The sequence below is a fragment of the Mustela erminea genome, chromosome 18 (assembly GCF_009829155.1).
Source record: "Mustela erminea isolate mMusErm1 chromosome 18, mMusErm1.Pri, whole genome shotgun sequence".
In the NCBI taxonomy this organism is placed as follows: Eukaryota; Metazoa; Chordata; class Mammalia; order Carnivora; family Mustelidae; genus Mustela; species Mustela erminea.
The window spans coordinates 20,449,337-20,472,172 of record NC_045631.1 but is presented as its reverse complement, the minus strand read 5'-3'; the positions used below and the strand labels follow the sequence as shown (position 1 = coordinate 20,472,172).

The 22,836-nt window shown below is 55.5% G+C and overlaps 1 protein-coding gene across 10 annotated transcripts in view; it reads left to right on the top strand.

Moving 5' to 3' along the window:
* KSR1 (kinase suppressor of ras 1) overlaps positions 1-22,836 on the top strand; it is a 148,301-nt gene that overhangs the window by 101,900 nt on the left and 23,565 nt on the right. For 8 of the 10 annotated variants that reach the window (XR_004280776.1, XM_032322286.1, XM_032322289.1 and 5 more), the window contains 9 exons: positions 968-1,115; positions 4,953-5,412; positions 8,069-8,073; positions 10,783-10,843; positions 14,332-14,415; positions 16,219-16,280; positions 16,380-16,486; positions 19,509-19,677; positions 21,608-21,649. Coding sequence is in view for 9 of the 10 variants with exons in the window: in XM_032322286.1 (XP_032178177.1) it covers positions 968-1,115; positions 4,953-5,412; positions 8,069-8,073; positions 10,783-10,843; positions 14,332-14,415; positions 16,219-16,280; positions 16,380-16,486; positions 19,509-19,677; positions 21,608-21,649 (1,138 nt within the window). In the remaining variant the exon portion in view is untranslated. The remainder of the gene's footprint in view (positions 1-967; positions 1,116-4,952; positions 5,413-8,068; positions 8,074-10,782; positions 10,844-14,331; positions 14,416-16,218; positions 16,281-16,379; positions 16,487-19,508; positions 19,678-21,607; positions 21,650-22,836) is intronic. The other 2 variants (XM_032322283.1, XM_032322285.1) reach the window with 1 other exon arrangement.

Sequence of the window (22,836 nt, the reverse complement as noted above, 5' to 3'; positions counted from 1 at the left end):
AGGTGCGTTCAGGTTGTTGGCAGAAGCCAGTCCCTTCTGCCTGTAGGTCTGAGGTTCCCTTTCCCTTACAGGTCAGCCAGGGGCCACTCTGTCCTGGAGGCCCCCTGCGTCCTTTCTCATGTGGGGCCTCCATCCTTGGAGTCACATAGAGTCCTTGTCACACGTCCGTCTCTCCCTTCCTCTCTGCTGCTTTGAACCCTGGAAAGGTTTTGACCGGGTATTAAATAAGGCGAGGTTGCAAGGTCTTGGATGGTGCTTGGTGAGGGTTCATTCTTTTTTTTTTTTTTTTTTTTTTTTTTAGAGATTTTTATTTATTTATCAGAGAGAGAGAGGGAGAGAGTGAGCACAGGCAGAGGCAGAGGCAGAGGGAGAAGCTCCTTGCTCCCTGCCGAGCAAGGAGCCGGATGTGGGACTCGATCCCAGGACGCTGGGATCATGACCTGAGCCGAACGAAGGCAGCTGCTTAACCAACTGAGCCACCCAGGCATCCCAGGTTCATTCTTTTTAATCCTTCTCTCCTTAAGCCAGTTTTATTTGGAATCTATCTTGTCTAATTCAGATACAGCAGAATTTCAAAGGGCCGTCTTTATCTGAAGTTTGTCATTCTCAAAAGTTGTTGTGATTCGTCATTTTTCTGTGCAGAGGCATAAAAAGAAACAAGCAGGCAACGTGCCCTCGTTCCTCGTTGTAACTTGGTTGTTTTTTCTGTCCTTCCCCCACCCCAGCCCTGGAGCTCTAGCGTCCAAGCTCAGCTGCTGTCTCTTGGAGTGCTAGGGGTGGGGGCGAGAGCTGGCTGGCTATGTCCTCTCGCAAGTGGTGGCTTCTGGTCCGCAGGCTGGCCTGCCAGCACCTGGTCCCTGCCACTCAGCGGGGGAGCCCAGCCCAGGCCACAGAGAGGCTGAGGAGGGCGCCAGGGCCGGCCTGAGTGCTCACTAGCTCTCCGTCTGTCCCTTCTGTGCTCCCTCAGGAGATCCTCAGCGAGCTCACGCTGGATGCCCTGCTGGACATGAACGAGGTCAAGGTGAAGGAGACGCTTCGGCGCTATGGGGCCAGTGCCGAGGAGTGTGGCCGTCTGCAGTACGCCCTTGCCTGCCTGCGGAAAGTGACAGGTCTGGGTAGGTAGGACCGGCCTCCCCAGTGTGGAGACCAGCCCCGTCAGCTCCCTGTCCCTCCACCCGGTTTGGAACACCAGCCTGCCCTCTCCAGGCCTGTCCTGATTCCCTGGGGCCACTGACGGGGGTGGGGCGAGTGTGACCCCGGGTTTCTGGGGCAGCTTGGAAAGGCCAGAGTGTGTGTGATTGGTCTGATCTGAGATAGAGGCTTTGCCTCTCGACTGCTCTAGGCTAGGAAGGACCCAGGGAAGTTTACTATCATCAGAGACTTTAAACCGGTCCACTGGGTGGGCCCTGTGTGATTTCCCCTCTTCTGAGCACATATGTGGGGCTCTGAACCCTCCCTCGGCTCCCTGCATTCTAGCCCCCTCCCCACTTGGGCTCACCTCACCCCCAGCCTGCTCTCTGCCTTCTCCTGTCTCCACTGGCTGCTGGTTGTGTGCTCAGAAGGCAGAGTACGATGAGAGAAATTGTGTGATGTTTCAGCTGTGAGTGTGTACATGGCTGCCCCAGGCAAAGGGTGTCATCCTGGCTTTACAAGGAGTTCCTTGGGAATTATTTCCAGGCTTTTTAAATCTCACCTTGGAAACTTTAAATGTCATGATTTCAGGTTCCCACCACACTGAGAAGACTTTACAGTGAGCCTGATGAAAGGAATTAGTCCCATTTTTAAATGATCTGAGCCACCTGTCTTATTTCTGGCTGCCTGAGGCTTAAGGAAGCTACTAAACTTTATATTCTGTTTGATTTTTTTCCCCCCAGAGAGGATTGGGCTTGATTTTTCTTTTTTTTCCTGGACCCCATTGTCCCAAGTTCTCCTCTGAATGCAGAACCCAGTGTGGTTCGGAAGACCTTGACAGGTCAGGCCTCCCAGCAGGGGCCCAAGAATAAACATTTGAGGGACCTAGTCTGCAATCTCATGCCCACATTTTACAGAGGGGACTGAGCCCAGATTCGGGAAAGGGCTTCGCCGAGGACACACAGCACTGGGTGACAGAGCTGGGGTTCCAGCCCCAGTCTCTGTGGGCGACTAGCTTGTTTCCACATTGGGGAAATTCAGAAGTACTTGCCACCCAAGCTGGGACCAGGGTGGGCAACTTGTCGGCCTTCCCTCCTTAAGCCTGAGCCGTAAAAGAACGGTGAAGGAGCCAGCACTCGGAAGGGCGGTGACCTGTTTGTGTTGGGAAGGTGACGGCCCGCTCTGGGTGCCACGCTAGGGGGATCACCAACTCACTAAGCGCTAATTTATGAAGCCAGGCACTTGGCCTGTGTATGGCAACCCCGTTCTCAGTGGTGTTGGGGAGCGCCTCTTGTGGCTAAAACATCAGAGGCGTGGGGTCCCACACGAGGCGTGTCCCCAGAGCTGGGTTTCTTCCTCAGAGGGAGCTTTTCTGCTCTGCCCTGGAGGAGGCCTCTGGGGGGAAGACAGGGTCTTTTCCACATCCCTCTCATCTGGTCTTAGCTTGTGGACCCTGCGTCCACAGGAGGGTCCTGGCCACACTCCATCCAAATGAGTCTGCCCAGCGGGGGGTCTTCTGGGGACCAGCTGGGTACTGCCATCGCCTTGGCTCTTAGATCACGTGGTCAAAGTCTTTATTGCAACTAACAGGCCGTGGTGAGGGCAGTCTAGTGGTGGTTAAAGATGGACCACGCAATCCATGTGCCTGGGCCCAACACTCTTACGGGACCTTGGTCTGTGACTTAACCCCCACTGTGCCTCAGTTTCCTCATCTGTACAGTGGAGGTCATAACAGCATTCTCTCATCGTGGTGTTGTGAGGATGAAAGGAGCGAAGGTCAGGTGCTTCGACCAGAGCCTGACATACATTAGAGCTCTTTTCAGAATTAGGCTTGCGGGGTCATGGAAAATGTTGAACGCATTTGCCTTTTGTGGCCCCTGGTCTTCAGAAAGGCAAGTGAGGAATGGCTCAGCGATGGCTGGTGAACAAAGACGATGATCTCTGCTGATGTTTCCTGTCCTTCGTCCATAGCACACGTCTCTCGTCACTACCCAGCCCTTCCTACTGAGGGACTCCCGTCTTTCTCGAGAGCCACTGCCGGTTAACTGGTGTTGGCATGTGCGTCAAGACCCATGTGCCGTCCCTGGGCAGCTCAGAGCAGCAGAGATCCAATGGGCAATAGGAAGAGCCCGGGACTCGTTTCCTTGGGGGGCACACTTGCACGGGGAGGGTGAAACTCGCTCTTCCGTGCCCTCAGCGAGAGCCAGGCCAGAGCCTCCGGGAGGCCAGTCTCTAAGTCACAGTTGTAGCTGCAGGTTCTACAAGAGCAAACACAAGGAACACATGGACTGAGTCACTCCCTCCGTGGAGCTGATTCCTGAGGAGAAAGTCCGAGGCAGTGAGATAGGGAAAAGGGTCCTGGAGGAGGGAGGACATGTGCAGAGCCCCTGAGCATTGCGAAGGCCATTGTCTCTCCACCGTCCCTCATAAATGGCTGTCTGGGCTGGGCTGGAGCACCCCTGATGACAGAGAGCTCTGTAGGTCGGCAGGCTGGGCTGTATTTGTGGACTGTTCAGGATGGACAGCCTTGAGGAAGGAGGCCTAGCGCCGCAGTCGGGACCAAGGACGCTGTTCCCGTCCCACTGTCCCACTCGTGCTTAGCCGCTTGACCTCGTCAGCGTTCCTGGCCTCCCTGATGTGCTGGGAAGACTGAGTGAGACGGGGGAGAAAGCACGACGTGGAATAACTCCACTGCAGAAGTCCATTTTGTCTTGAGTCAACACCTACCTTCGCGTACTTTCCCCTCACTGGTGAAATAAGGAAGAAGGTGTCTTTTCCTTTCGCACCAAGGGGTCCCTATAGATGGGCTGCTTTCTCCCTGCCCCCTGACCTTTGGTATCTCCCCATCCTTTATAAGCTTCAACCTAAAGTCTTTTGTGAGGCCTCCAAGACCTCCTGAGGAGGCCTCTTGCATCTCTCTGGCTCGTCCTGACCTCTCCAGGCACGAGGAACTCATCGTAGTCACCAGAAGCCACTGTGTGCTCCATGCCTTTGCACATGCTATTCCCTCTGCCTCGTGTCCCTGCTTCACCTTCTCCAGGCAGTGCAGGCCGGGTGCTGCCTCCTCTAGGAAGCCCGCGACCTCCAGGCTAGTTAGGGTCCCCCTCCTCCGTGCTCCCTCAGGACCTGGGCATCTCTGTCTCAGCACACTGCTGTCCCCTTCTTTGGGCTTTTGAGCACACTGGATACCTTTTTTCATGGCCTGACACCTGGCCTCCAGCATAAGCTCGAATGAATGGACAGACTGAGCTGTTGAGTTGGAACTGCCCAGAGCCTCAAGGGGTCCACTGTGTGGGCAGCCGAAAGTTCCGGGCTCCTCTCTGAAGGAATTTCCCGTTGATCGTTTTCGAACTGGATCTCTTTCCTAGCAAATTCCTGGGGCTACAAGAAAGGTTACTACGCCCCCTTTCCCGGTGTTTGAATTTTTTTGATACGGAGTTATCCCTTTGAGCACCCCAGCTTCCCCTTCCTGCCTCTTCAAGATCAGTTACTACTTCCCTCTCTGAGGTCACCCGTTTTGGGGTTGGGTTCCCTGGCTTGCTCCCCGCAGACCTGCCAGTGAGAACTCTGGATGAGCCATTCTGTCTCCTATAAAATGGAGACAGTAGTATCTGAGCCTGTGGCCTCAGAGCCACAGATGACATGGGAGGTGCTGTGTGTGCACCAGAAGCCCGTATAAAGGCTGGGAGTGGAAGCCTGCCGTGAACAGGCCATGGCAGCCCTGGTCAAGGTGTTACCATCTTGGGGCCCTGGCCACCTCACCGCTAGCTAGTAAGTCCCTCTAGCTCTGACCCTCTGTGACTCGACTTCTTGGCCCACAGGAGGGGAGCACAAAGAGGACTCAGGCTGGAGTTCATTGGATGCCCGGCGGGAAAGTGGCTCAGGGCCTTCTGCGGACACCGTCTTGCCAGCCGGCCTGCCCTGGCTGCCAGGGGGTGCCCCGCCGGGCAGAATGGGCGGCAGCGCCCAGGGCCCACGCTCCGTGTCTGTGTCCGCTTTGCCCACCTCGGACTCCCCAGTCCCGGGCGCCTGCGAGGGCCTCTCGGACACCAGTGTCCTCCTGCACACTAGCGGCCGGCTGACCCCCCGGGCCCTGCACAGCTTCATCACGCCCCCGACCACACCCCAGCTGCGAAGGCACACCAAACTGAAGCCGCCGCGGACGCCGCCGCCGCCCAGCCGCAAGGTCTTTCAGCTGCTGCCCAGCTTCCCCACGCTCACCCGGAGCAAGTCCCATGAGTCTCAGCTGGGGAACCGCATCGACGAGGTCTCCCCGATGAGGTGAGTGTTCCCGCCAGGCTGGCGCTCAGTGTACTGCCCCACGGAAGTTCTGTCCACGGTTTTCTCATCATAAAGGGAGTGCGGGCTTTATTTTCAAAGGACAAAAACAAACAAAAAAAATCAGTCAACCTAGAAGGGTGCGAAGTGAATAGTGCCTCGGTGTCTCAGACCACACTCCAGGCTGCTTTAGCAGTTTGGGCTGAATCCTGCCAGCTAGGTTCTTTCTGTGCATGCGCTCACACACACACACACACACACACACACACAGAATGGTACCATGCCTCAGTCAGGATAGACTGGGTTAGGCTGCAGCAACAACCCCTAGCTCTCTGGGTCTTAAAACAACAAAAGATTGATTTCTTGCTCATGCAACTTGTCCACTGTGGGTGGGCCTCACTCCAGGTCCCAGGTTGACAGAACAGCCACTTTATGGAACATTGTCTGGAACATTCCGCAGAGGAAAAAAGAATTTCAGATGTTACACTCTGGTAATCACATGCTCTTTCCTGCAAGTTCCATTCACCATGCACGGCTCCACCCAAACAAAGGAACCAAGAAATGTCATTCTCCCGTGTACCCAGATGGGGAGAACTAGAATATCTGATGATTATCAGATATCGTGTACTCTGTTCTAGAACCTGTCTCTTTTCCTCTGAAGATTTATTCATTTATTTGAGAGAGAGAGATGGCACACAGACACAAGCTAGGGTGCGGCCAAAGGGAGCGGGAGAGAGAAATCCCCAGCAGACTCCCCACTGAGCACAGTCTGATGTGGGGCTTGATCTCACGACCCTGAAATCACAACCTGAGCTGAAACCAAGAGTTGGATGCCCAACTGACTGAACCACCCAGGTGCCCCAACCTGTTTTTTTTCCACTTACCTTGATACCTAAGAACTTCATGTCTTTACATCTTAAAATACCTTACTCTTTTACATAAAAAAAATTTTTTTTAAAAAGATTTTATTTATTTGACAGACAAAGATCACAAGTAGGCAGAGAGGCAGGCAGAGAGAGGGGGGTTGGGAAGCAGGCTCCCCACTAAGTAGACAGCCCAATGCGGGGCTGGATCCCAGGACCCTGGAATCATGACCCGAGCTGAAAGCAGAGGCTTTAACCCACTGAGCCACCCAGGCTCCCCCATAAAAAACATTCTTAACCTAGGTACTTAGACAGGTACTAGTGGTGACATGGTCCAAGATGGCAGAAGCTTCACAGCTCTTGTAGCTTGGAGGGGCCGACAGTGTGCAGTTTCCCCACCACGTTTCCTCAGTCACCCCATTCCCCTTGCAGAGCCAACCGGATTATCAATTTTATATATATACCTATAATTATTCAAACTACCTCATTTTTTTTAACTTCTTCATCTCATTGCATCTGTAGTTTAACTATCTCCTCCCCTCCTGACAGACCTTCAGGTCACTGTTGGTTCTGCTTTTTTAAGAATTGCCCTCACCAGTGTACTCTCGTGGGCAGGGCAGAGGGGAAGCAGGGAGTCCTCTCTGGGTGCCTCCTACCTTCTTGTACCTCTGAGGGTCGGGGACTTGGCTTTTCTCCTGACATGGGCTCTCCTTTTCTGGTCTTGAGTAGGCTTGCTCCCCATGTCCCAGTACAGGCTGTCCTGGGTCCCCTATGGGACGGGCGCTGGACATCTCTGTGGTTTTAAGTATACGTCACCCAAGGAGAGAAATCTGTGCTGTGCCGTGCCGTGCCCCTCCTCATCAGCCTGTCCTGCTGGGGCCTGGTCGTCTCCGCCGACCCTCCAGAAGGGGCTGCAGGCTTCCTCCCCTTCTGGGTCCTCCTGTCCCAGAGAGCACAGTGTAACTACTATGAGGACACATGGACATAGGTCATCAGAGGGCATCTCAGTGAGTAAAGCCAGTGTGTCTGTTTCTCGTTTTCCCCTGAGAAGAGCGTCAGAAGGGCTGTGGTCTCATTCTGGGCTCTGGGTGGAGAACAGAGACTCAGGCAAGTGACCCCGCATCTGGGAGCTGGGCCTCACCCTGGGATTCTGAGTCGGGTCCACACACAGCCACTTAGGCTAGCACTGACACGGACTTGGGCTATCTTGCTGTTCTCTGTGAGCCCAGAGGGCAGACCAGGTGGTCTGGGGCTCCCCTCGTTTTCTTTGTCGCTGGGATAGCAGCACCCCCTGGGGAGGCTTGCTTGGGGCATGTCCCCACCTGGCCCTTCTTGAGGAACCCCTCACTGTTCTCAGAACTGTTCTCCTCATCCTCCTCCTCCAGCCACATCCCCTTCTCCTGCCTGGACCCCGAGCACCCCACCCCCTCCCCGCAGGTCTCTGGGCAGGGTGTCCCCGCTTGTGGGCATGTGACCTCGGGAGACTGTGAGGCTGTTTGCTCAGTGGCGAAGCAGAGTGAACCCTACCATTCGGCATGGCTGGTGAGGCTTGGACAAGCTGACACAGGATGCACGCAGCACAGGGGTAGTTCCAGTGCCCCTCGCGGGAACTTCTAGCCATTTCCATTGAGGAACCGTTCTTACAGTCACTCATCCGGCCTGGCCCCATGCACCAGGGGCTTGAAGCCCTTACCTGAGCATGTTGCCTGCTCCCTCCCAGTGGGGAAGGTTCTGAGGAACACGCTGAGACAGCACAGTGATGTCATGCCACTTTCTCTCTTTTCTGTCTCCTGCAGGTTTGGTAAGAGTGATTCATTTTCATCCCTTCTGCCACCCGGAAATCGTGTTTATGTCGCCGTTGCCGTCCCCGTCATGGGTGGATTTCCTTGACCCTCAGCCCACTCCAGCCTTTCCACCGTCTAGAAGCGGAGGTGCTGGGATCGCCTCAGGAAATAGCTCTAGGACAGGTGGCCTCCGCCCAGCCAGGAGCCTCTGTCTGTGAACCAGGGGCCTGGAGAGTGTCATTGGCCGTGGACAGTTCCCACTCAGGCCCTCTCTGTCCCTGGCCGTCCCCACAGGTGACCTCTGGCAGGGAACCTTGTGTGCTGGGCTTTTGTGGTCACACAGAGGTACGCGGCCATCGGTCTGGTGTAGGTGTATATTAGCTGATGTCTTGGGACCCTTCGTCTCAGGGGAGAGGCAACCTGGAGACAGGAATGTGGCTTGACTCTACACAAGGCCCCAAGAGATGGGGGGGTGCCTTTCTCCACCCGTCCACCTCCAGGCTGGACGCAGGTCTTGCACTGGGCTGCACTGTGGGCCTTCTCTCTCTTGAGTCAGACCAGAGGGCAAAGACCATGGCTCTGGGGTCTGCTTTGGATCGTCTCTGCAAATACAGAGACGTCTGGTTTGGGCCTGAGTGAAAGAGCCATTTATTTTTGCCCTATCCTGAGCTGGCTAAGCGCAGTGACGGAGCTGTTGGTGGCGGGTGGGGGGCGGTGGGGACAGGATAGGAGTCCAGAGCTCTGCCGAAATGAAGCTGGCTGCCGGCCTCCCACGGGGGCATAGGGTGAGCAAGGAGGGAGGCTGCACGGCCCCTTCCCTGGGACATAGGCACAAACCTCAGGGCCCTCCTTAGAGCCTCGGGGGAGAATCCAGCGCCCGCATTCCTAGGACAGCCCGTCCCAGCCACCTCCCTGTAATAGCGGGGACCACAGCAGTGGGACTGCTTGCTTAGTGGCAAGATGAGGTCTTCAGGGTGAGGATTTCCTCTAGATCCAGGATACTTGGTGTCTGGCCCATGTGTTATTTCCCTCCCCCAATCCTACGGCCACTGCAGACATTACAGGTCAACTGCACGTGGTATATATGGTTGAAATCTCATTCTTCCATAGTCCAATTCTCTTAGACCGGCGGCCTGTGCCCTTCTGGACCATGTGCTTTGCTGACCTTGGCTGCTCACAGTGACGTGAGTCCCAGGAGGGAACTGGGACAGGTCAGCCCCAGGTCAGATGTGCCAGAGAGAGCTAGGGTGGTGTGCTGGTGGGTTTCTGAATCCTCACCGGGTAGCAGGGGGCGCTTTGGTCCTGCTCAGACTCCCTTGGTGGGGGAGAAGGAGTCAGCACCTCCAGCTGGCCCTTCTCTATGTGCTCAGGTATAGGGTCCTTGGCATTAAGGGACCCAGCACTTAATGAGCTCCGAGTGTATGCCCTGCCAGCATATGGGGACAGGTGCAGAGTGGGGGACGGGGTTGTTGCTGACTCCAAGGAGCCAAGACAGCCACAGATCCCTCAGGCACCAAGTTCCTGATTTTTCTGGGTTATGGTTCCTTTTGATAACTAGATAAAAGTTTAAACCTTCCTTCCAGGGAAAAGCCCACGAAACTTAGCAATCCAGAGGATTTCTCAGAATCCCTGAAGCCCATCAGACTCAGTTGAGAACCCCTCCTCCTCCAGGGGGAGCTAGGCAGTGCTGAGTCAGGGCAGAAGCAGGATGGAGGAGGGTGGGGAGGCCAGGGCAGGACGCAGTGGGACATGGGGGCTGCTGGTAGGTGGAGGGGTTGCCCCCAACCACTCTTCCCCTTCCTGACCTGTAAGGCCCGAGCACTGAGGGTGCTGTTTTGTCTTTTTTAAAAAGATTTTATTTACTTCTTCGGGAGAAAGATAACAAGTAGGCAGAGCAGCAGGCAGAGAGAGAGGGGGAAGCAGGCTCACTGCCGAGCAGAGAGCCGATGCGGGGCTTGATCCCAGGACCCCGAGATCACAACCCAAGCTGAAGGCAGAGGCTTAACCCACTGAGCCATCCAGGTACCCCGGAGGGTGCTGTTTTTATGGGGACCCAGGATTAGGGCAGGGAGAGCCTAGGGTGCCCTCCAGGAAGACAGACAGGATGCTTACCCCAAAGCTCATGGCGTGAGTGCGACCCCTCCAGAAGCCAGTGGGACAGGCCCAGGTAGGGGTGTGGGAAAGCTTTACCTTGACCTTGTTCTCTGCCTGGTGAGACCTGGCACTGGAGGTGCTCAGAGCAAAGTTCTCAAGGTGCTTGCAGCTGTAAAGGTATGGGATGGGCTAACCAGCCTCAAACCCTCTGCTGCCAAGGGCCAGAGATTTCTGAACCACTAAACAAGAGACCCACATTAACCCCTCGCAAACCTGTGACCTGTGCATGCATCCGTGTGGGAGTACAGGAGGTGGACATTGGTGGGGACTTCTGTCTTCACCATTGCTTTGCCTCCTGCCTCTCAAGGCTGCCTCCCCCGGCAGCTGGAAGCCACACGGGGATGGTCTCCATACCATGTGCAGAGACCAGACAGTGCCGTTACCAGGAGAAGCAGGGCGAGGCATGAGGGTAACTGGCCCGCCCCGTTGGTCCACCTGGCCTGTCCTTGTTCAGGGACACCTTTATCTACTGATCAGTAGGTCCTGTCCCCCACATAACCTGTGATCTGGGACCTAGAAGGCCACAGACACAGGCCTCCTCAGCCTGCCCGACCTGGCCTCTTTCCCTGCAGATCTCCCCCACGGATCCCCACAGATGGTACGAAGGGATATCGGGCTGTCGGTGACTCACAGGTAGGTCCAGCGAGGCTGGGATGGGAAGGGGGCCTGCATGGGCCGGGGGTCCACTGAGGGGTCGATCTTCATTGCGGGGGGAGCGTCTGTCCTGATCCCTGTTCTCAGAGCTCTTTGTCTCCGGTCTGTCCATCACCTCTGTGAACACAGCCCTGCAGCCACCTGGAGCCGCTGCCCATCACCAGTGGCTGTGTGGGCTTGCTGGACCCTCCCTGCCCCTCCCTTGGAGAAACACCATGGAAGTCTAAGGGAAAAGGAGCTAGGAGCTTCCTGCAGGTCCCGCGGGAGACCACCTGGGCCCATGACTCTCATGGCCCATCCCTAAAGTTCTCAGCTTGGCAGTCTGTATTTCCAGCAGCTTCTGGGGACTCTGGTGGCTGGTGCATGTTGACATAGGCTGACGTGGGCCCATGACATGGACCAACCCCAAGGCTGGGCCCATACCTGTGAGACTGGTATGAACCACAAACAGCAGGTCTGTCACGCTAGACAGCCCACAGAACGGCGCCTCGGGACGCCTGTGTCCCTACCGCCCCTGCTAGAGGCCATAGGGAACACAACAGGGCACCATGGTCTGGAGCTTTGCGACTTGACTTGCCGGGACCTTTGGTCTCCCCCTGAGCGGTGAGCTGCAGCTGCAGGGAGCCTGGGAGGCTGGCCTGGAATTCTCGCCCAGAGGTGGACACCCAGCTGGGGCTCTGAGGACTTGAGGAATTTGCCTGAGGTCATGCTGCTGGGAAGACCGTGGTTGAGTCCTCTGGCCAGCACCCAGGCCCTTCGGCAGCCTGGTCAGGGCTGATCCCCATCCCCTGGAGTCTCCTGAAAGAGGCTGTGACACCACTGTGGAGACTGGCCCTTCACAGGAAGGTCCAGGGGCCTCCCTCCGTATGCAGCACCCCCAGTGGGATCGTCCTAGGGCACAAGAGGGCTGCTAGGCACAGGACGGGAAGCCTGGGTTTGCCCGGCTGCAGACAGGAATCCTAGTCTCGGAGACTCCATTTTCCCCTCTGCAAATGAGACTTCCTCACAGTCCAGTGCTGAGGATGAAAAGGAGTGCGGCGCAGCCGAGCTTCAGGTGCTGCTCGGGCCCTGGGGCGTGTTGGTGTGTGAGCACAGACTCCAGCCCCAGATCCAGTGTGTGAGGGACACCAGGATGGGCCGGCCACTGTTTGTTCGGTCTCGGGTGCATCTGGTTTCACAGAGGCTGGGGGGCCGTGGCCGCTCGCCCCCGTGCGCTCCCCAGACCACTGCTCCCTTCCCCTGCAGCAGCAAGGTCCAGAGGCTGCCCCCAAGCAGGGTAGCAGCACCCCTCTTGTCCAGTGTTGTCAGGCTGCCCTGCCTTTCCCCACCCAGGTCCTAGGCTACACCTGCTGGGTTTTTTAAACCCAGGTTCCAGGCTTCTCTCTCTCTCTCTCAACAGGAAGGCCTAGCGTTTTCGTCTAATCATGGTCCTTCCCTGGTCTGGGAATGCTTTTATTCCACACCCCACACCCCTGGCTGGCCCTTCTCAGGCCCAGATCTGACTTCTGTTTTGCCCTGTTTTCAAGATTTCCAAGGGGGGCTTGTGTCAGACACCTCAGCACTGCTCCCCTTATCCCCACCCTTTGCACGAGGAGATGAAAGCCCAGAGAGTGCTGTGGATCCCAGAGAGACAGGATTAGGGCTCCTTGCAAGGCACGCTGGAGACATAGGTGTCGGGTGGGTAGAGACAGTGCTCGTGTGCACTACACATTCGCATACATGAGCTCCCCAGGTCTCTGCGAGGGGAGCGTGTGGGCCTTGTTTGTAGAGGCTCTGAGGCATCCCACAGCCAGGAGGAGCTGGTCAGGTTCACAGCGGAGCGGTCTGACCCCAAAGCCCATGCTCTTTCCCTGTGCTTTGCCCCAGTGGTCTCCGCAAGAAGCTGTGCGGCTCTGAGTTCAGGGATCCGGGGTCCGGACCCCCTATGCAGCATCCTAGCTGTGTGACCTCAGGAAAGTCACCTAACCTTTCTGGTTCCCTTGCCTGTGGACTAGGAATCTCAGACCTGCCTAACTCTCTGGGGCTTGTAAGCATCGAGTGAGCTCATGCTGATGGACACATTACAAACCCTCCCCCAAACACTGTTGCTATTTGTTCTGTTGTTACTATGATAGATTCTGCTTTCAAAGATCTGTTCCTTCCAAAAAATGGGAGTTCTTTCTGCCCTTTGGCCTCCCCACCCTGTGGACTGCCTTAGACTCTCTCTGCTGGACACCACCCACTCAACCCTTGTCCTTCCTTCCAATCTATCTTTTGTGGGTTTTTTTTTTTTTTAATTTTTAAAAAATTTTGATTTAGTTTGGATTGAAAGATGTTCAGAATTCAGGAGGTATAGAGGGTGTCTGTGTGGTCCCTTCCGGCTGCTGCCCCAGCCCTCTGGGTCCCCCTGTAGGCAGGTCTTGGCCGTTTCTTGAGTTATTTCTATCCAAGCAAATACGGGGATGTATTATACACACTGTTCTGTCCTCTGCTGCTTTTCTTGTAAAGATGGAGGCATCATTACTTAGAGCTGAGGGCACAAGTGCGTTTTCACATGTGGATACACCCATGTGTTCCACCCAGAGGAAGCTCCAGAACATTCCAGCCCTCCAAAAAGTTGATCTTCGGGCCCCCTGGGAGCATAGCACTACTTCCCAGGGGATCCTGTTCACTTCTGTCCTCATTGGTTAATTTTTCCTGTATTTGAACTTCATATAAAAGGAGTCTCGTCGTACTTTTCCCGCTGATAATGTAACGTGGAGATTGTCCCGTATTTGCACAGAATGAGCTTGCTTATTTTATTCTCTGGCCGCACGGTGTCCAGGGGTGTAGTTGAACGGTACTTGGCATCGTCCGCCGCCGGCACATCTCAATACCACGGGCTGCTCGCAGTCTTTTGCCGCTGCAGACACGCGGCAGGGGGTAACCGTGTCTGTACCTCCTTTGCCACCCGCGGGTACAATTAAAACTGCTTTGCTGTGAAGTTAGGCAGACAGCCACGGAAACATGTCCCGCTCCACAGACGGTAGCTGCTAGGACGATCGGTGTGGAATATTCCAGACTTTGGGGCTAATGTTTGTTGAGGAATGCATGGAGATAGAGGCAGTCGTGAGTGAGTGCTGCCCGGAGCTGCGGGTGGTGCCTGGAGCCTCCCCCGTGTGCCTCCCCCGCGTGCCCCGAGTGTCCGTTGGATGGATTCCTACAACGGGAATTGCTCGGTATGCGCACTTGTAATCTCTATGGCGGCTGCTGGAGGGCTGGCATCCGTGACCACACTGACTTGGGGATTTTGGCAAGGATGACATTGTGGCTGGGAACTCGGAATCCCCGGGGGTATGCACTGGGCCTGGGGGTCCCTCCCCTGCCCTGGGAGAGGGCACCAGTGGCTCTGGGATGAGACCTAGTTGCCCGGTTTCCCAGGGGCCCTCCCCTGTCCAGGCTCTGGTCTCCCGGCCACACGAGCGTTTTCCTGTGTCCACCTCCCACAGGTTCTCCACCAAATCTTGGCTGTCCCAGGTCTGCCACGTGTGCCAGAAGAGCATGATGTTTGGAGTGAAATGCAAGCACTGCAGGTGACGCATGGAGGGGTGGAAGGGACGGGAGGGGCGAGTGAATAGCAAATGTGTAGTTTAGTAGGAGTCCTACTCGGTGATTCACCTTGGCCTTAGGTTAAGTCAGAGTTCATGGGAACCCCTTTGAGAGTTCTTGAGGCTACTATTTACAATCCCATTTGGCATGCCATGGTATGCACAGCCCTCTCTAGGGAGATGAAGGAAGCATCATCGAGTCAGGCACTCCCTGAAGAAGAGGAAATTAGAGGTGGGCTTTGAGGGATGAGTAGAAGTTTACCAGGGAGACCAAGGAAGAAAGAGCGTTCTAGGTGTTGTGCCTTGTACAGAGTCCAAGAGGAATGGGAGGACCGTTCTGGAAACTATACAGAATTCTGAAGTTTAGCCTCATATGTTAGCACAGAGATGGGGAGAAGGGCCAGGCGGAGGTGAAGACAGAGATGGCTCTTGGTGTTCACAGAAGAGGAAAGTTCAGGGAGAATGTTGCTTCTCTACAAATGCAGCTTTCTTGTTTTGTGCCATGGTGCTTTCTGGTGGGGCAGAAGGACGAGGAAGGGAACAGTGTGGGGGCAGAGCATCCTCGGTTGCTCACAGAGGGTGGACCTGGAGTTTCTGCTCCCAGATCACTGCCCCTCCATTGTTTTGTGACCTGGGGCAAGCTGCTTGCTCTTTCCTGGGCCTCATTTTCACAATTGGGGGAGGGGGTGATTCCAGGTCCTTTCTCTATGAGGCTGCCAGATTCTGAGCTAGTGTGTGTAGGAAAAGCATTTAGGCTCCCACCAGACCAGAGGTGACAGTCTTCTGCGTGTTTTTGGATAAATTGCGTTTTCCTGACAGTTCCCCTGACCACCAGGGAGATGCCAGAGCTTTCCACCAGTCTAGATCTGTTGTGGCTCCTGGTATTTAAATTGGGGAACCTCCTGCTCCCTTTCAAGCAACGCATTTCACATGGAGAGCATAGCATGACCCCTGAGCCCCATGCTCTCCGACGATCGTGGTATGAGAGTTGTAAGGCCCCCGTGTCAACCCATTTGATTGTCAAGGACCCCAAGACAGGGTGCAGAAGATAGGACCAAACGGAGGGCCTAGGTCTTTCCATTTGGGCTCGTGCTGACCCTCAGACCATGTGTCCCGTGTTGGAATACAGCGGGCAGGGCCGCTCCTTGTACCCCTGGGATCCCTTGGTCGTAGACACTCTCCTGATTCATCTTTCTTGTAAGTTCAGGGTTTTGTCTCCAGTTTTCTGAATGTGAGTGGAGGGTGTCCTTTTCTTTAGAGAAGAGAAATAGACGTGTGACCCCCCCCCCCGGCGAGATAAAACGGATACAATTAAAACTGCTTTGCTGGGGCGCCTGGGTGGCTCAGTGGGTTAGGCCGCTGCCTTCGGCTCAGGTCATGATCTCAGGGTCCTGGGATCGAGTCCCGCATTGGGCTCTCTGCTTAGCAGGGAGCTGCTTCCTCCTCTCTCTCTGCCTGCCTCTCTGCCTACTTGTGATCTCTCTCTCTGTCAAATAAATAAATAAAATCTTTAAATAAATAAATAAATAAATAAATAAAACTGCTTTACTGTGAAGTTAGGCAGACAACCACGGAAACATGTCCCGCTCCACAGACGGCAGCTGCTAGGACGATCGGTGTGGAATATTCCAGACTTAGGGGCTAATGTTTGTTGACGAATGCGTGGAGATGGAGGCAGTCGCGCGTGAGTGCTGCCTGGAGCTGCAGGTGGTGCCTGGAGCCTCCCCCGCATGCCTCGGGAGACCCCAGTGGCCCTCCGTGCACTGACCCTGCCGCCTTCTTTTCCAGATTGAAGTGTCATAACAAGTGTACAAAGGAAGCCCCTGCCTGTAGAATATCCTTCCTCCCACGTGAGTGTTCGCTCTTCTCTGCCCTCTGGGGCCGGGTGGACCTCTCTGTAGCTTGATCTGCTCCCTGCTGATGGGGTCCCCCTTTTCCTTTGGAAACAGAACCTAGGCTTCGGAGGACGGAATCTGTCCCCTCGGACATCAACAACCCGGTGGACAGAGCAGCTGAGCCCCACTTCGGAACCCTCCCCAAAGCACTGACAAAGAAGGTACACAGGCGGCCGCCTGCCCGTCTGCTGCTTGTGCCGGGAGAAGCCCCCGCCACCCCTGCCCTGGGGCTCCTCTTGCAATGCGGCAGTCAGCCGAGAAGTGGGACGTGCAGCCCAAGGCCAGAGAGGGTGGCCCTTTGGGGGTCCTGTCATTTTTGTAGATGTTACATTTTGTCCAAATCATAGTTAACGTGCCTGTGGCCTCCTTCCCCAGTGCAGCCGGATGTTTCCTGAGCACTTACTCTGAGTCGGGAACTTTTCCCATTGATCCTTTTGATCCTCACTATAGTTCTAAAAATCACATATTGCTGTTAGCTTCGTTTTAGGTGAGGACCTAAGCAAGAACTCACAGGGGTCCCCCGTGAGTGAAAGGCAGGCCCAGAGTAGGGGTCCTCTGCCACCGCACAGATTTTTGAAAGGAGAGTCTAAGAGGCCTGTTGCAGCCCCCAGGCACAGGTGTGCAGGGTGCCTGTGCTTGTGGTGGCCTCGAATCACAGCCTCTGGTGACCGCGCAGCCAGTGGCCTCCCCCCAGGCCCAGACCAGGGCTTAGCACGCCCTTGCCTCACTACGGAGGGGCACGCTGCTGGCTTCTCTGTGGTGTGGGCCAGGCTGGGTAGAGGTTGGGGCAGGGAGAAGAGAGAGGCAAGTGGCCCAGCTCATTTACACCAGGGACCCAGAAAGTGCAACCTGGAGGGCTGCTGCACGTCTTACTGCCCGACAGGGGAGGCCTTCCAGAGCTGTCTGCGCTTATGGGCCTGCCCATGTCCTCTCTCAGCCTCTCTCCACTTGTCATTGCATTGCCCCTGATGGTGGCATTCCCACCAGGAAGAAAGGTGGGGTGGAGAGGTGTAGGACCGCAGCTGAGCTCCCATCCCAACTAGTCCCCTTTCTTGCCTCTGGGACCTTGGGTGAGTTCCTTCACCTCTCTGAGCCTCGGCTCCCTGGTGTGTAAAGTGGGGATAATCAGGCTTTGTTGACAGGGTGTCGGAGGGCTAACGAAGGGACGTTCTTGAACTTGCTTGTCAGGACCAGCAGTGTTGTCCAGCTTGTCACAGATAGAGACACACTTCCTCGGCAGGGATGCTAGGGCACCCCCATCCCCCACTCCCACCCAGCCAGCGTTGTGTTCTATCTGGCAACCACAGATGTACCCCCATTTTCACCATCCGCCCCCCCCCCCCCACGCACCCTCTTGCTCAGCCCCCATCAGTTCTTCAGAACCTACTCGGGGCCCCTCCTCCTCCTCCAGGAGGCCCGTCCTACATGCACGTGGCCAGCCCTGACCAGACATAGTTCTGGATGGTGCCTTCTCTTACCTCCCCGAGGGCACTGACTAGCGGTCGTCCTTCCTTCACCCTGATTTACGGTCATGCTCACAGCACGAGCGAACGGTCATGGAGTTCTCACCAGGTTCCAGGCGCCGCGCCGAGGGCTACGCGTTTGGCCCAGTCATCTCAAGGGCTGGCCTGTCTCTCCAGCCTCTTCTCCAGCTGCCCTTGCTCATAGCGCCTCTGCCCACTCCTACCTCAGGGCCTTGGTGCCTACCATTCCCTCTGCCTAAAATACCCTTCTCAGCATTCACATGCTCACTCCTCCGGGGGGCCTTGCCAGGAGGTAGGTTGAGGACCAGGGTCTCTGGCTGCACCACGCCGTTCCCGGTGTTTCTGGAAGCCCGGCTGCATGATGCTGAGGGCCTGTCTCCCCAGTGGGGGGTGGCTCTGGAGGGTGCGGCCTCACTCTCTTGCTCCTGCCTGGTCCTGCCTGGTCCCTGGTGTCTGTGTTGGGAGTCCAGCACACAGTGGGGCAGCGAGGACGTGTTGGTCTTAGACATGGTATTGAGCATAGAGCGTGAGGCAGCTGCCAATACTCCCCATTTTATCCAGAACCACTGTGGCTCAGAAAGGTGGGCTGATTTGAACCAATTCACATGGCTGCTGAGTGGAGGAGGGAGGATTCAACCTGCCTCGTAGCTACTCCCCCTGCCTAGGCTGGCCTGAGCCCCAGGAGCAGGGGTGGGATGTGGGGTCACTGCAGGGTGAGCAGGGAGAGGAAGGGCTCAGGGGACCCAGCTCCCTCCTCACCGGCCTGTGGCCCCAAGTGGCAGGGGCTATCCCTGGACCCTGAGGCTTTGGTGGGTTCCAGGGTCCCCTCCTAAAGGCTCAGAGCCTTTAGGGCCTGCAGAAAAGAAGCCCATAGAACTCAGCATTTAACCTAATTTGGGCCCAACTTTTTGTTTTAAAGATTTTATTTTTAAGTAATCTCTATACCCAGTGTGGGGCTTGAACTCAGGAGTCACATGCTCTGCTGAGCCAGCCAGGTGCCCCTGGCCCCAACTTCTTGACCAAGGAAGTCCAGCCCTGCCCTGAGGGATGGGAGTTTGGGTCTGGGAAATGGGTCAGGGCGGGAGGCTCACCTAACACAGAGTCCCCCCCTCCCATAGCCCTCTCTCAGGGCTCTAACCCCTGGGCAGTCCTAGCCAGTAGGTCTGCAAAAGAGTGGAGGGAGCATTTATTAGATACCACTGTATACCACACACTAAACACTTGTCGGAGCCTGAATTTGTTAAAAAAAAAAACCCTGCTGTGTGCTCAGCCGAGAGCCAGGCATGGGTGTGATGAGCACGTGTGGTCTCTGCCCTTGCAGGACACACAGTTGGAGGTGGGGGACGTTCTTCAGAAAACTGCCCAAGCTAACTGCACTTGACCAGTTGAGGTTCAAGTACCCTGAGGAAAAGTGCTAGCTATAGGGGGAAAAGGAGGAAGAGCATGGTCGCTGCTGGGCTTGAGAAGGGCTTCTGGGAGGAAAGTATGTTTGAGCTAAAGAAAGCTGAGCAGGAGTCCCTAGGGGATGGGCACTGAGGTGAGGGCCTTTCTGTCCATCCTCCCCTTGAATATTAGAGGATAAAATGGTCAGCATGCCCCGGGGCAGACTTCCCCGTTTTCAAGCAGGGAGGGGAGGGGTCTAAGCACTGGGCGGGGCTGTGACGGTCCCTGCCCACTTCTGGCATCTCTGGTCCCACAGGAGCACCCCCCAGCCATGAACCATCTGGACTCCAGCAGCAACCCGTCCTCCACCACGTCCTCCACGCCCTCCTCGCCGGCGCCGTTCCCAACATCATCCAATCCATCCAGTGCCACCACGCCCCCCAACCCCTCTCCGGGCCAACGGGACAGCAGGTTCAACTTCCCAGGTACCACCCCCAGGTCTTCTGTGTGCCTTCAGGATAGGGTGGGATGCCCCTTCTCAGCACACTCCAGCAGGCTCAAGGTGAAACCCTGCGGCCAGTAAGAGCCTTTGCTGGTGGCCAAGTGCTGTGCCAAGCCCAAATACAGTACCTTGTTTATACCTGATGAGAGCTCTGCGGTAGACGACATTATCACATCCATTTTACAGATGGGAGCACTGAGGTTCAAGGGGAGTGCCTTGTCCTGAGCTGTATAACATGGAATGGATAGAGCCAGGATCAAAGCCAACTCTGTCTGACATAAAGCCTTGATTCTTGACACAATCCCCGTGTTGCCATCCTGTGTATGGGGTGGCTTGTCAGGGCATCATTCACTCAGAGCTTCTGAGCACTTGGGAGGCATGGCCAGTAGCACAGGGAGCTGGGGCAGGCCCTCAAGGCCTGGGAGAGGGACTCTGGGGCTCGGCTGCTTACCTGCTCAGTTGCTTACCTGCTCAGTTGATCTGAATAAGCTGCTTAAGGGGGAGCTTTTGTTCCCATAAAACAGGAGACCCCGTGAAGTTGGGGTTAGGTTATTCCCACTGGGCAGATGAGGACACAGAGTCTCAGTATGCTCTGTAGGACCAGGGTCCCCTGTCTCTCAGCCAGGCGGGGGGTGTCCCACCTCTCCAAAGTGCAGAACAAGGCCCCCTTGCCTATTTCAGGATGAGACCAGGCCTTGACTTCCCTGGAAGCTCCTTGTAGCTGGTCTCAGCCCTCCAGGTATTTCGGTTGGTGGCCAGGAGACAGGCACAGCCACTGGGACCCTCCGGTTTACTCTGGGCCCGAACAGGTCAAGCCTTGGGGCTCCAGGCCTCAGAGGACAGAGCCACAGCTTTTCCTGTGCCGGGCAACCCTCAGCTGGGGCCACATGTGGCTAGCCGGAGGCCAGGCAGCCTCTCTGGACCCGTTTTACCAGGGTTCCAGGGATTTCTTTCGGGGATGCTGGGAGACTGAGATTTTGTAGGAATCTTTTCTTGCACCTGTTCCTTCGCCTTCACGTGCACCTGGCTGGGGCTCTCCTGCACACCCATCCCCTTCCCACAGCAGAGATGGAGCCCATTGGTGTAACCTCCCTCTTGGCATTCTGCTCTGTCACTAATTTCTGAAACTGGGTCTTTTGCCGAACTTCTCGTTTGGGTTTTTCTAAAAGGAAGGCCTTGTTTGAAAAACAGCAGCCCCAGAAATGGTCCATTTTGTGATGTCAGCCAGAGCCTCTCCGCTTTCTCTGACATCCGTGGGCTGGGCCCTCATTGTCCTGTGCCCAGAGCCCTCACTCTGGCCAGGATCTGTGATCTCGCTGGTCATGACTGTGCCTGGGGCCCAGCCTGGTGAACCTGGGGAAGGAATGATGCCTACTGTGCACCTACCCTGTACCATGGGGGAGCGTTTCTGTTTATCATGAAGAATAAACCTGGGGAAAGGCTGTCTGTAACCCTGGTTTTACCCTATGACAACTGTGTCCGAATCCAGACTCCCCAGCACGTCCCCTTTGGTCCCCCTGAAGAGAGGTGGTTTTTTGTTCTGTTTTGGATGGTGAGGTCGGGTCGCTGAAGGCTCAGAGCCTCTGGAGGTGAATGTGGGGCCAAAGGGGGGCCGCTTCTCTGCACACGGCCTGGCCAGCTTTCACAAGCACTATTTCCTCACCTTTGTGTCTCGCCCTCCTGGGCTCACGCACACTTCACAGAGAAATGAGCCTGGGAGGCGAAGGGAATGGGCAAGTCCTCCAGGGCCAGCCCCTTCCCTCCTGGGGGCTCCGCCAGCACCTGCTTCCTTCCAGCTCCATTCCTTCCTGCATGGATCACCCTGCTCAGCCCTACCCTATAACCAGCCCCCCTCGCCAAGCCCCTGCATTTGCTGTTCTGTGTGTGTGACTCACCTCCTCTTCTGTTTAAAGCTGCCTACTTCATTCATCATAGACAGCAGTTTATCTTTCCAGGTGAGTCCTCTGCATGGTCCCACTAACTGCCCCATGCCGTGAGCCCTCTGTCCTGCCCACCTGGGTACCCTCTCCCAGGGCACCTCTAAGTGCCTGAGTCTCACATACACCTATTTGAGAGCTGACTGTATATGACAGCTGGGAAAGGGAGCAGGATGGGTCACCTTGAGAGTGGGCCCTTCACAGGGGTAGTGATCTACTGGGAGGGACCATGACATCCGTTCTGTTCAACCTCTTGCCCAGAGACTACAGGCAACTTACCCAGGGTCACACAGCTGGGGAGGTGGCAGAAATCCAGTTTGCAGCGTGAAGAGAGAGACCTTTCTGCCGATGCCTTACGAGCATCTGTTAGGGTGTTTCCCCTTACATCCTGACAAGGAAGCTATCATAGAAGGGGAAGCCAGTTTAGAATAGTCTGCAGGTCTCACTTTCCTGAGCGTTGCTGCTTGGCGCCATCTGCTGGCAATGAGATGAAATGCAGCTTTAACTTTCAATCTCATTGATTCTCTTCCACAAAAATTGTTTTGCACATCCACTATGTGCACTGCCTTTGCATTTGGCTGTATTCCTGCCCCCAAGGAGTTTATGTGGTTAGTACTTATTTCTCCAGCCGAGGATGACAAGCGTTTGTGTACTTAATCAGCAACATTAATTCTTAATTTAGCCAAATGAAGTCTTGGTGTGTTTAGACAAAGACTGTAGCTAATTGTTTTTCTCCTGGGTTAAACAGACCTGTCTTGAAGTCACAGTATTTAGGTCAGTTCAGGATTTTCGTTCCCCAACGCAGCTCTGTTAGGGGAGTGATCTGGAGCTCTTATAGGACTATCTGAATGGCTTTGGCCACGCATGTGGCCAGGCTGGCAGGGTCAGGGGCCTGGGGCTCCAAGGAGGCTCTCTGAGCTGCCTCTTTGGTGTCATACCCATTTTTGTTTTGGTGCCCCTCTAAGAGCCTCTCTGGTTACTAGCTCTAGGACAGCATACAGGGGAGTCCTCTAAAAACATGGCTTTCCTTCCAGGAGGGTCCATTTTCCTCTGAAGATATGTCAGGGGGGAGGAGAGGGAATTTAACTTCGTTAAACACGGACATATTTTGGAGCAGAACGCAAAATATGCTCCTAATGTTTAAGGAAAAGCACACGAGGCCTCAGAGACTTGTTGGTTCTCCCCACTGCCACCCCCGTGCATGT